A 14403-nucleotide genomic window follows, 5' to 3' on the forward strand; every position below is an offset into this window, starting at 1 on the left:
AGTGTGTGGGTGCAGAGAGGAGAAGGTGAAGTGCCATGTACATATTAAACTTTGATGAGGAAAATTAAGTAGATCTTGTGCAAAGAAACTACTATACTGCTGCCAGGGTGGGTGGAGGAGGAGGAACGGAGGGAGCAGAGCGTGTCCTCTGGTCCCTGCGGAGCGAGCTGTCTTCCACAGCTCATTACTCCTTCAATCAGCCTTCCTGTCCCAAGACACCGTCTCCATCAGTCATGTACCGGAGGGAGCGCTGGGTGATCTCGAAGTGAATCTGCTCTGTCGCTGACCCACGATAATCATGACACATATCACACTCAGTATGTTCTATGAAATCATCTCAAATATAAATATGACAGTATGGCGGTTTTGGTGCTCTTTTCTTTTGTGCCAGTTGACTCCTGTTGATGCTTCATCCAGATGTCTCTAAACCTGGTCCTGCTCTTATATCATGTCTTGATATCACTTCATCCTCTCTTAGGATCATGGTGTGATCTTTTAAAGTACAAAAATCGTACAGCTAATGAGCACAAGACAATGTCTTCGCTTTGTTACATGGTCAGTAGATGTGAAAATCCATTTTGTAGTAGCATGTATAATGACTATGAGAACAAAAGAATATTTGCGTTTCAACTGCTTTTTTACCACATTCCTCATTGTTACATAAGGTCACAAGAAGTTGCTCATTAAGCGGCAGCAGGCTGCTAAGCTCCGGTTCAACTGCTGTTCTTTCAAAGCAACATTTACAAAGATAATACATTATGATGAATGTGCTCTGCTTGATTATGAATAAGATAAATTAGAAGGTCCTGTCCGATCAGCATAGAAACATGCTTCATTATCACCATCACTTTGAATTCACATCAAAGTGCACTGCTAGGTGTATACTGGACACAATATGCTAATTGAAAGCGATCCCTTTAACATACAGAAGCGTTGACTTTGCCTCCAGCACAATTCAATAAAGAAATATTCAGCCTAAATAATTCACGTTCTCCTTCAATTGAAGATAGAGAGAACGTCATATATAGAGAAAACCCTGGAGCGGCTCCAACAGTGAATCATGAAACAACTGTTGAGTTTATGACTGCCGCTGTGATTTCATCATTTGAGGGGCAGAGTTTCTGAACTCAATGACATTCAATTGAAGCACATTTGGCTAAACAGCAATCAGCAGGAGCCATCTACTGAAATGAGGTAAAGTGTTTTTAGGTAAAAGGTGTTTGTATGTAGAGACGATTTAATAAGGGAGTCAATCAGTTGCTGGATTTAATTTATATACAGATGGATGACAAATTAATGGAAAAATAAATAAATATAATAAACCCACTTGACATTAAGGAGCATTGTGGTGCTCCAAACCGTTGTTGGTTTTTCCTTTTGTCCAATTATCTGTTTTTAACTCGGTAGAAAAAGATTAACCACGAGTCCTTTGTGTGTCACCTTTTTTCTATTCATTTCTATGGAGCATCGCGGATGACTCACAATTTCACATTCTAAGAACATAACATGAACATTAGCTGAAGAAAAATGGACAGCTGATAAAACACAAAACAACCCATAACTGAGTATCTTTTGATTCGAGTGGATTTTGACCACTGCACTTTATTTCACGACAAGCCATGCACTAGTTTATGATACGTCTCTCCGGGGAAAAAAAGTGTTGGACCGAACAACTGCATCAGACTATCTGACCTTGCTGACTCCGGGTGGCCTCTTTTAGCATGGCTGAAGTACTTATCCTGCACTTTCCTTTTTTCATCCATAGTTGCTTTTTCTTCCTTCCCCTGCAAACCCCTGGTGTCTATTTTCAGATGCTCACCTCCTCCATACCTCCTCCATCCATCGCAGCGGTGGGGAAATCCCTTGAAGATGGCGCTCCATCGGTAATGATTTTCTGCTCAGCTGAGCAGTGAAAGTTACACATGCACTCACTCTGCCTTGCTCTACCCAGCTCTCTCACCCTCTGTGTAAACCCCATCACCCATCCTTCAATGCATCTCATTAAAGTTTTAAAGCCAAGGTAAGCCAGCACATCAGTGAATCCCTCCATCCGCCCACTCAAACCCAGCCAAACTCCACCCCATCCCTTCCGCATTTTCTCACCGTGCCTCATTCTGGGGCTGTGTAAAATTAAGGAAAAGACAGCTCGGTCATGTCTTTATTTAGAGGAAAATAGGAGTAGAAGAGAAATGGCAACCAATCATGGGAAGATTAGGAAGGATGAGAGGGAGCTGCAGCACCTTTGGAGAATTGTGAAGAGTTTTGGGTCTCAGGGAAGCTGGAGGCCAGATTGATGTAGATGCAGGTCACAGCTTGTTTGTTTAATTAAATAGTTGTTCTCTACCAAACCTGGCAGAATGCAAATGTATATTATGTGCATCTGAGAGGAAAATAACTCAAACAATTATTTTAAATTTCAAAAAAAGTGTTCCCTCCGCAAAAGGAAAACTGATTGGATTTGTGGCATGCATCCATCCAAAATGGCTATATCTATAGAGATATATTTATCTCTCTCTCTCTCTCTCTCTCTCTCTCTCTCTCTCTCTCTCTCTCTCTCTCTATATATATATCTATAGATATATATATATATATATATCTATAGATCTATATCTATAGATCTATAGATCTATAGATCTATAGATCTATAGATATAGATCTATAGATATATACACATATATATATATATATATATATATACACATATATATATATATATATATATATATATATATATATATATATATATATTATACTGAGTTATTAAGCATTATTAAGTTGGGAAGGAGCTCAGCACTTTGTACCATGTTGTTCTAATCATTAATCAGAAAACAAATTGTTGTGAAAGTGTAACAAGGCCTAGAACATTATGATCTAAGTATATAATGGCATTCCCATGCTCATGATACCACTCATGATCATGATACCGCTCATGATACAGATTTGGTGCTGAATCTAACAATTTTAACCACACGAGAATAGATAAAACATAATCAAAGATTCCGCCAAAATGTCACATTAAGACCCCAAGATTTTAAGGAACACGAAAAAAGTCATGCTGTGATTTAGAAAAACAAAAACTTTTCATATTTGAAGATTTATGCAAGACAGGCATTTTTTGGCCATAGCATGGCGAACACTTCAGTTTTTGAAACTGCTCAGAGAAACCCTCACTGTCAATATACCTAACAAAAGCATCCATCCTCTGGAAGAAGCATGTACAAATAAAGTGGTCTATGAAGTAGAGACTTGTGGGTGCCGATGAACCCCATTTTTTACTCAGATATCTTGACAAGAGAAGTCAAGGGACCCCTGTAAAAAAGGCCATGACAAACTGTAGCTTTTTACATTTTTACTTTAAAGCATAATTTAGCCTCTTTCATGATAAACGAGCATAATACCAATACGTCCACTCGCTCTAAAACTGTACAGCCTCTGCAATATAGTAAAGTCAGCCTGGGCGTGGAGTGGAGTTGGTTAAAGGTTGAATTATTTAATAAATTAATAAGTAATACCATTGAACATTCTCCTTCGAAGCATTGGAGTTCAACATTTATGCTAAAGAAGCGTATCAAACTCAACTATGTGAGCTATGTAAGGAAAATTCATATATAACGCTTACACACAGTAATACATGACTAACTTTCCTCTGATTCATGGCCAACCAGCTTGTTGAATTAATGAATACTGGAGCTTGACGTTTCCCCACAACATCCCTTTTTTGAAGGCAGAGGGTATTAAGGAATAGCTCAGTCAATATTACCCAGCAGGCTTTTAGTAACTTGTTCTCCAAAATGGAATGTCGGGAAGAGATATCAATATTAATGGCATAATACTGAGACCTCATTATGCGGAAGGTCATGCTGGGGTGTAGATTTAGAGCGGAGGAAGATAAACGAAACTCTTCACCATTTCTGGCAGAGAAAAAACATACCACTAGCTGTAGGACACCTCCTGAAGACAAGCTGCCATTAACACTTACATACTTAAAAAAAAAAAAATAGTTATCTTATTCAAATGTGTAGATGAAAGTTTCTTAAATCCTCCCTGTGACTTTTAGTGTTTGTAAATTAGGTTATTAAAATGCAAAAAACTGAGTGGATAAGTAATGATTTACAGTACCACTGATATCTGTGCAGTCTGGGGAAGCTAAGCAGCTCACCGAGATCCCCACCCCTCTTCACTTCCTACCCCTATACTTCAAGCTCCTTTAACCAAACAGCTGTTGTTCACTAGCAATAACAATTAAAGGACTAAGAACATGACCTGGCATTGGAAGCCAACTTTTGAAACTTTGATACTTTTTTTGCTTCTGCCAAATTGCCCTACATACAGGATGTGAAGTTACAGCATGTGTATGTCGACAATGGATGGCATAACTGTGTTTTGTGTTGACGGGGGATCGGAGGTGATGCAATCACCTTTGCCTTGGTATGCAAGCCCCACACGCTCAGCGTTCCCCACACAGCTGACGGTCTGACGCAACCCGTGTGCTCCCACCGTGGTTTAGCTCGAAGCTCCATCCGTACAGTCCTCTGAATGATGCATCATGCTGCTTTTACATCAGGCCACTCTATCAGCCAAGTCTCAACACATTTCTTCTGAATATCTTTCACCAATTTTTTTATTTAACCGTCCTCTGCGGGGATCATAATCCTTGCATAGCTGTGGATGATGTCGGTTTACATTTTTCATCATAGCTGAATACTAAACAGGGTCGGATTTCAGAGGAAGGTTTTGGTCTCTGCTGAGGCGGACTTCAATGCTTTGAGGCTTTGGTTACTGTAATGCGGCTAATTAAAGTCCAAAAAGGTATTCAAATGCATAATCTTTTGCTTTTAATTATAGGCTATACATTACCCCAAAAATATCAGATAACATATGAAATAGAGAAATAAAGAATAGCAACTTTAAATCACATTATATGCATCAACAAAAATTATTATGAATTATTCAAAGATGGATGGCGATGTGTTGGCTTTTAAGCCAGTGGGGGCCGGTCAGATTGTATCCATATTGGGCTGCTGAAGTTCAGCGGCCCTCACCAAAACCTCTGTCACTATTTAGCCTCGCTTAGAAAGTAAACAAGTTGCATGTGTACCAAGTCTGTTGCGTTCAGGGGCAGCCAGTAGAAACGAACAACCATTTGTTATTGAACCTTTGTACTGGAGATTTGAGTTTTAAATGTCCAATTATTGAATTTTCTACACTAAGTCATCAACATTCAAGAGATAATCAAGATGCATGTCAGAGTCATTTCCCTGCACTAATCTGCCTCTCCGTTCCTGTGTTTGTGTAAACACAAACCGCTTACCCTATTCAGGGTCATGGGTACCCCCAGGTTGCCAATTTATCGCAGGGCACATTTAGAGATAGACATTTAGACGATCGGGGATTGAACCCAGGCCCCTCTTGCTGAGAGGTGACAGTGCTAGCCACTACACCACCGTGCAGCTCCAGCGCATTACTTGTTACAGAAATCGATACAGTCCACAGTCGGACTGTACCTTGAAAATGAACCCATCATGAGCAGAAAAGTTATTTAAATCCTTCCAGAGTAGAAACTTTATGTAACATTTTTCTTGCCCACTAAGACAGACCATAACAAAGTCTCTCCTCCTGCTACTTAAAGGCTGTTTGGATTCATTATTGAAAAACACTGTTTAAGTTCGGTGACAAAAAAACCCAGCTACCCCTTACTTCAGCATAAATATAAGACAACCTGAATCTACCATCTGGAATGTTCCACACTTTTAATGCTTCGTAAAAAAACAGTTTGGCAGAGAGAAAGGAAATACAAGTGTGAGAGAAACATTACCATCTGAGGGCGATCTTGATGGGCGTGGTGAGGCAGGAGGTGAAGAGGTCAGCTGGGAGGTCAGGGTTCATGGGCAGCAGCTCGCTGGCCTCGCAGGCAGCCAGCTGGATGCAGTTCTTCATGGAGGGCGGCAGTGGCATCTGAGCGAGCGGGTGGCTGGAGTTAATGGCTGCGACCTGAACAGACAAAAACATGTTAGCGTTCGCTCACATTCATTTGGCGCTGCAATAACCACCTGATCGAGATATGTAAACTAAAATGTGTCTGTGTAAAATAATAAGTATATCTGAGGACGATCTGGAGACTGCAGCAACCAATCTCATTATGAATCAGGGTTTCAGACCCAAAACTTTAAATTATTGAAACCTGACTTATTGTCTGAGGAATTGAATGACAGAGGGTCAGAAAGAGATGAGGAGCTGAGGAACAGACAATCTGACTTTAAAAAGGTGATAGGAGAGCGCCCCTTTGCAGTCAAATTTGTTGACACAGATTTATAGAAAAATATGTTTGACTGCTATTTCTTGTTTGCTCTGATGTTATAGGAGCCAGAAATTGAAATTAGCATCGTCACAAATGAAAGTCTTGGTATTGTGGCAGTAACAGAAAGAGGACGACAGAAGCAGACAGGATGATGAACTTGAGCTGAAGACCAGATAAGACATGGAATAAAAGGTCAAAGACAGATTAAAGAGCAACAGCTTCAAGACTGATCTAAAAGAAATGTACTGAAGCAAGTCAGACAAAATACAGAGCTGAAGGAGACCTCTTTTGTACCTTTATACTTGAAGTAAAAACAAGTTTGAAAACTAGTCTGAAGTCAAAGTGTGAGTTTGTGCGATTGTCCAGGTGAAGGCATTAGAACCCTGGCACCACCTACACAAACCTGATCTGACTATGTTGCAATCATCAAATCATCGCCCCCAGAAAACTTTCCTCCAAAAGGCTAATCTGCTATTAATTTGGTCCCTTGTCAGCTTTTGACAACATACTTCACTACAACCAGAAATGCACCTATCTTTGAATTCATATAAGGAATCTCCTGTCCCTTGTCCATCATAGATATGTTATTTATTCTTCATATGCTACTGTACTGGGTGAACCCCCTTTTTTATCTGGTGCAGAACCAAGAGGAAAATGTAAATACAGAAGATACAAATCAGTGTGTTTTGCCATCTTGTACTAGGAACCGAAACATTGCTATTGACCCACTGCCTCAGACATTTGGAGAACGTTATGATAATGTGATAGTTATCGATCCCAGTGAGGGAATTTTCCTTTTGCGTGCTCCTAAGCAGGTGGTCTTTAGTGGAAAACAATTCTCTTGCCCATTCTAAATACAGAATTAAATGCTATCTCCGGTACGACTTAGTCAATACTTGCAAATATGAAAATGGAAACATTGAGGAGGCTTGCATATGATGTGTAACTTCAATAACATTTGGAGGCCTTTACTATTTATGTGCTCATTTTGCTGTTGTACTGTTGATTTGTTTGTGGGAGTTCAATACCGCTTTTGCAGTTTGCTGAGCAGACTTTAATAATCTGTGTTCATTTTGCAGCTCTTCCCAATTTTTGTAAAAAATTATGGAAGGAGATTATCAAATAATTCTTCTCATCATTACCTCTTTCATCGCAAAACACAAACTCTCATTCCTAGAAACATTGCCTCATGTGCTCATTCATTTTTAATAGAGTTATTTTTTTCATTCACAGCAGCAACTTGTGTTTTTTACAATGATGACATTAAAGGAATAAAATAGGAATTCAGTACATTTTTGTGCTTGTCCCCATTAAAGTAAGTAACACAAAGTCTATTACTCATCTACCCTGGACGACAGCTGCAACATTCAGTTAGTCTTTACAAAAGTGAGCTCCCCTAAAGTGCTGCCCTACCAACTATGGCAAATATAAAGCTGATTAATTAAGATCCTTTATTTAATATACACTACTGTGTTTTATCTTTGCTCTGTCCATCAAGACACTGGACTCAATAGGTGACCGACAACTTTCAAGACTCAATCCTATCATTGATGCTCCCTCCAAGAGTTGCAATGTGCCAAATTTGGTTCTGAAACTTTCGGGTCATCCCCTAACCATAAGGTTGGCAGTTTGATTCCCTTCTCCTTCGGTTCAGTGTCTTTCATTGAGACACTGTAACTCAAGTTGCTCTCTGCGTGCTTCACAGCACCACACTGCTCCTAATACTTAGGATGCAGATACGAGTATGTGCATGACACATTGTACATTGTGATTATGTTTTTCTTTTCATAAGCTGTGTTCATATACCGAACACCTTGCTTGGCTGAATGTAAATATGCACGTCCGTAAACAGCAAACCACTAGAGAAAGACCAGGGAACACCCGGGAAAGAGGAGTACTGCAGCATTAAATTCTGTTTCATGTGCTAAAACTCTTTCTGTGTTTGCAAACACTTTTGGGGCCACAGGCACGAAGGCTGACAGAAAGGACAGCGTGAGGAATCTTAAAAACTGTCTGGCACAGATCGCAAGAGTACACTAAAAGCCCTGGCAATCAATGTACACTGTTAAAAGAACACATGCGATCGTAAAAGCATGATACGCATGTATAAGAATGATGCGCATGTTTAAGAATATACACAAACAAGCACATGAGCACAACTTTAATATACCCACCAAAAACATATTAAACACAACCACAGCAGTGACACACAAGAGCTCCCAAATAGAAACTACTCTATCAGCCTTTCAGCTCAGCATCTGATGCAAGTCGGAGTAAACCCACACTACCTGAGGCAAGCGCTGAGGGGACATCCTTATCTTTCTGCATCCAGGGGGTGAGTCGAGTCAATTAGAGGATGAAATAAGAAAACAAATAGAACAAGAGATCTAGCAGGCTGTCTGGATCAAAACAGGAAACGGAACAAGAAAATGTGTTATTACTAGTACTGTAGTTCTTGAAAATTCACTTGGGGGAGAGAGCGGGGGGGGGGGGGGGGGGATTCACTAAGGTTTCCAGTTAAGCTTATCAAACTGCAAGCAACTGGTCTGTGTTGAGGCCTTGTGGATGTATGTATGTCAACCCTGCCTACTCCTGTATATACAATGCACAGCCATCCTGCTCTCTGCTAGTCCAATAACTCATTAGCTGACTCTATAAGTGGTGAAAAAAAGGCAACAGCAGCTGAAGCTTAGATCTCTGAGTGAGACATTATGTATTTACAGAAACGCTTCTATAAGAAGCTCTGCACACACATGAATAAATCATGATATTAAAAATAGAGAATAGTCTTAATTAACAGGGAGGGTTTGGGGATCGCGATAACATGTGTAACTGTGCATGTGTGTTTTTTTTCTATTAACAGGCATATTTAATTTCTCTTTGAAATGCTTGCAGGTATGGATGGATATGGATCTGTGCCAATCTTCTTGTAACATAATTCCTATTCTCTCTCTCTCTCTCATAAGGGCAACGTTGATTTGCGCACAAAGGCAGACATCACAAACAAAGCCGCGTGTGTTTCGAAACCCTCTCGTTGTGTCAACCCAAGAAGAACATTGTCTCCTGAAAGAAACTATGAATCAAGTGTGTGACGGCGCGCCGCGGTAATCCAAACGGTAAATATGACGACAACATTGCCAGCATAAAATGATTAATGCCAAGCATCCACTGTAATTATCACATTAGCATACTGTAATCTCGCAAATTACCATGAAAATCACCATGACAGCATTCTTTTCTCCTTTTTCCACTGGGAATACCAGGGTGTGATTTAAATGCTGAGAATTCCTTTCTTTTTAAAAAGTGACACTAATTGATTAGTATCATTTTACAGGGGGAGATTTCGGACGGAAAAACAATCAAATGCAGTCATGCACATGCACTGACAGATACCAATATGCAACTCTATTTGAGCAATACATTCTACAGCCTCTCCATCAATTATTCATTAATATGATAGAAGTCGCTAGTGGAGGTTTGATGTGAGCATTCCAGAAACGTCGGCAACACAAACATCTAAGCCGTAAAATACACACAAACAGACCACACACACACACACACAAGCTCTCGCAGTCCAACGTGTCCTAGCTGGGAGGGCTCAGGGGAGTTCCCATCTGCAGCCTATAACTATACGCGTTTCTCTCTCTCTCTCTCTCTCTCTCACACACACACACACACTCACACACACACACACACTCTAAGCCCTGCAACTAATGCAGTGAGCATGTTTGCTGAGTGCACGCTGGAACTGATTAGATATTTAAAAGGAAGCAGGTGGCCCTATAATGGAGCACTCAAAGCAGGCACCGCCCGAGCCCCCACACACACACGCACTAACTCACTGAATGAATGGACTGCAAGAGGAGGTTGAGATGGTGCGGAGGAGGAGTGATAAAACACCTCCTCCTCGTCCTCCTCCTCCTCCTCCTCCTCCTCCGCCTCCTCCTCTTCTCATATCATCCCTTCAGAAGTCTTCTACATGTTCTGTTCTTCATCTCAAAATAATAATAGTCCCTGGTGAGATCAGTGTCCTGCTATGTGAATCGTGTTCACCCCACCAGAGTGTCTATTTAAAAGTTGCTGACAAAGTGTTTGTGTGTACGGGGGGTGGGGAGGTGTTCGTGTGTGTGTCATATCACGACAGATAGATGCAGGTGCCAGAGCGTGTTGGCAAAGTGGGGGACTCCCTGCTTGGATTATATCCTGCATGATTAAAAAGTCTGTGGAACTCATCACCTCTCTCTTTATCCTACATTACGTGCCCCAATTATACGCTTCCTATGTGAGGTGGTAAGAAGTGCAAGCACTAAGGTGGAAAAGGGAAATTTCTTATGGATGTTATGCAACTTCCCGCTGCATTTGTCTGCAGGACTTCCTCTGTTTACATCACGAACACAACACAAACATTAAACCCTGACGGTCCAAAAAGTGACTTCAAGGAACTATCTACTGCTTATGAAACAGTCTCAATTGATTGAGCTAAAACTAAATGGTGTAAAGGAACAATGAATGACTTTTGTTACCTGAAAGCAGTTAAAGAAATAATAAAATTTATCAAAATAATAGCAAGGATTCCAGCCCCAACATGATCTATCTCTTCATCTCTCTCCCCCTCTCCCTCCCTCCCTCCCTCTCTCCCTATCCCTCCCTCCTTGTCTCCCTCTCTCCCTCTCTCCCTCCCTCTACCTCTCTTCCCTCTCACACACACACACACAAACATATGAATAATTGAGATAAATGACAGCTCAGTCTCATTAGGGATTCACACAACATTCCATAGCTGGGAGGGAGAGAGAAAACAAAATAAAAAAGATGAAGTGGTGAAGGGACTGGGGCTAGAAGAGGTGTGTATCCGTGTGTGAGAGTCTGTGTACTCCTAAAACTAAACCAAAACTTAATGATTTAGAGCGAGCTGCCCATTTGATTGGCAGAATCGCAGCAGCGACAAGATCCTTTTTTTTTTTTTGAGAGAGAGGACTCAAGTGGAGAATCATGACTGGACACTCACTGACACCAAGTTGGTGTGTGTGTGTCTGTGTGTCTGTGTGTGTGTGTGTGTGTGTGTGTGGTACCTTATTAAGTACACAAATCTCTTCATTGAGAGTGGGCCATGTAAAACACAAATCTCCTACTTTTCCATGAATAGCTCATAAATACCAGCGGTTTATTTCACCCTGTGCGTTTGACTGACTGAACCTAAAAGTGTTTGTTTTTTCCTATTACAACCCAACTGCAATTTCATGGCTGCATTGTTGTGACATGCCGTGAACACCGCGTGTGTGTTATAGGTGTAGCTGCCCACCTCCAGTTCCTGCTCTCGCTGCAGGGCAAACTGCTTAAACGACTTGACGATGATTCCTGCATTGGAGCAGTCGTAGACAAAAATAGACGGGCTCCCCATCCATGTCTGCAGGTCGTAGATGGACAGCGGGATGTACTGGGTGTAGTTCTGGAAGAGAAAAATAGGGAGACCGGCGAGGTGTTATTGCTGAAAATTCACATTTTATAGATTTGTGTTTAATTATTGACTAGTCATCTGTTTGATGAAGAGCGTGAGCAGAAGAGAGGGGGAAAGAAACTGTTAAAAAAAGACAAATATAATGAGGGCGGGTGAGATGGACAGAAACATGAGAATGATTCGAGTGCAGACGGAGGCAAAGAGTAATACGACTAATATTCTTGATGCTATAAAGGTGTTATACCCGATACGTTTCGATTCTGCGCTACTTCCCAGACATTACTGTAACACCAAATCCCCAACTGATCTCCTGTTTCAGCGGAGAGTGACAGCAGCTTCATTTTAAAAAGGAAAAGGAATGAGTATTAGGGGTGAAATGTGGAGAAGAAGGTAGTTGAACAGAGGAGGAGAAGAGGACATAAGGCCCGAGGGTGTACTAGGGACTTGGAGGCAACGGCTAAGCCCAGACAGCGGCGGTGCATCATTGTGAGTGGGTGCTTACTTACAGGACAAGGAGACGAACAAGATTGTGTCTCTACCTCAGTGGAGCTCAACCCAAAGATCAATGCATGCAGGTGGGCCATAAGGAACACGTTTAGTTGTTAAACACTTTTTGACCAAGGGAACTTTTTAATAAGCCCAAGACCTTTTTGAAGGTACTTGTTACTTTACGTGCATTTCTATTGCCGACCTGGGTAGCGAACCGTTGCATATAATTTCCGTTGTAGAGATAAATAAAGTTCTATATGTTTGAATTTAATTCCTCTGCAATTTGCCTGATTTCCACTCCTCCTACGCCTAAGAAAATTGGTGTGCAAATTAATCTGTGGGGATTTATTTGTGTATTTCTACATTTCAGCATAGGCAAACAGCTGTTGTTATGCAATTCATGGTTCTCATATGTACATGCATACTTTTGAGGCAAATAAGGGACTAGTCCTCCATTTCTGACACTAGAATCTTAACGAGGTGACGGTTACTATATTGTCAACAAGGTCACGCAAGAAAAGCGGCGGCAAGGTCAAATCTTTTTGGCATTGCATTTATTTCACGTCCTGATTTAACTGTTTGTGTTCATAATTACATTACAAAATAAACTGATGCTTTAAAGGAATGCAGATTTGGCACATTATATGGTGGTATAATTTGACAGCTGCCTATAATAACTTTATTAAAGTGAATTAATCACACATGCAAAAACAGCTTGCACCTATTTATGGAAGACAGATACTGCTAGTTCACCTAGCAACACTGAGCTAGCTAACCTTAAAGGTCTGTTAATGTGTCTTGTCCATGTGTTCCTTTAATCCCACTCACTTTAAACACAGCCTATGGCAGCAAGAGAAGATTAAGTTTTACTTGGAAAACCTTGTTGCAATAAAGGTCTTGATGTCCATGGCTACTGTACATGAATATAAGAGCATATTTTTTTCTTTGTGTGAGTGAGTGTGACCTTATTAAAAACCCAGATCTCTCCGTTGACAGTGGGCCGTGGCACCCCGTGGCCATTGTAGTGGAAGAGGACTCGCTCCTCTTTGGCGTTGCGTCTCAGCGACGTGCACAGCTTCTTCACCTCGTCCACTGTGGGGTCCAGACTCTGTTTGTAACGCGCCTGGAAAACAGGGTGGAATAGAGAAAGCCGTTAGCATGTTTGTTTTACATCTAAACATCACACGTATAGAAGTAGAAACTGTATCGAAGCGCTTGACTTTATGTGACTTAGTGTTTTCCGTCCATCCATCCATCCATTATCCGAACTGCTTATCCTGTTTAGGGTAACTTATTATGCCTGCCTATTGTCAGAGAAGAGCAGAGTAAGCATTACATCTCTATTCATACTGTTAAATGATGTAATACCTCCCGGTATTGGTGGCACTTTCAATTTAACGTAACATCTAGCATATTATGCTTTGAAGAGTACAAAAAGAAGTACATCCATGTGACACTAGGCTGGATGGCCAGGAATCTTTCTGTGTTTTCTTTAAATTAGTCATGTTGTTCATCTCACAAGGCTTCGCATGAAGATACATCCGCATGATCCAGGATGTTGATTTCATCTGAAGAGGATGGTAAGGGGAACAGCTTAACATGTCAAGCTGATCTGCATGCAGCTGAGAGGCGAATAAGATGTATTTCTTGCTCAGATATCTGAACATTCAAGGAAACCACCAAACAATAGAGGAGAGAGCAATCCTCTGTAAAATTGAAAAGACTCATTTGGATTCTGCACTGGATTTTAAAATCGGCAGAACTGGCAATGACACAAAACATGTAAAAATGTCCTCTTGCAAAAAAACATGTTGTAATAGGTTTTTTGTCACATATTTGGTAGTTCAAAAAAATACCACTGATATTCCACAATTCTCTTTTCCTACTTTGGTACCATGGTTAAACAAATAAAATAATAAATAAATAAATCTGGCCAGCACTCTCCACCAAAAACAAATGAAGGAATGTTGATCCTACAGTTCTTCAGATTGGAGACTATGGATGAGAGCATTGAACAATACTTTTTTCCAAATACTTAAGGTTTTTCCGTAAATTTGCCACCGATCTGTATTCATCACTTTGTATCACTGCAAAATCCTAAAAGATTTACAATACAGTTCCCCAAAAGGCCATGTCTTTAAATATTTCACCAATAAAT

The 14403-nt window shown here is 40.7% G+C and overlaps 1 protein-coding gene across 2 annotated transcripts in view; it reads right to left on the bottom strand.

The window, feature by feature from the left end:
• The window catches only part of rptor (regulatory associated protein of MTOR, complex 1), a 126378-nt gene that overhangs the window by 74687 nt on the left and 37288 nt on the right, over positions 1 to 14403 (bottom strand). For both annotated transcript variants that reach the window (XM_068589217.1, XM_068589216.1), the window contains exons 5-7: positions 13210 to 13368; positions 11601 to 11747; positions 5816 to 5991 (exon numbers count right to left, since the gene is read on the bottom strand). In XM_068589217.1, the coding sequence (XP_068445318.1) occupies positions 5816 to 5991; positions 11601 to 11747; positions 13210 to 13368 (482 nt within the window). The remainder of the gene's footprint in view (positions 1 to 5815; positions 5992 to 11600; positions 11748 to 13209; positions 13369 to 14403) is intronic.

Source organism: Clinocottus analis, unplaced genomic scaffold (assembly GCF_023055335.1).
Source record: "Clinocottus analis isolate CAN_PGR_092001 unplaced genomic scaffold, fCliAna1.0.p SCAF_22, whole genome shotgun sequence".
In the NCBI taxonomy this organism is placed as follows: Eukaryota; Metazoa; Chordata; class Actinopteri; order Perciformes; family Cottidae; genus Clinocottus; species Clinocottus analis.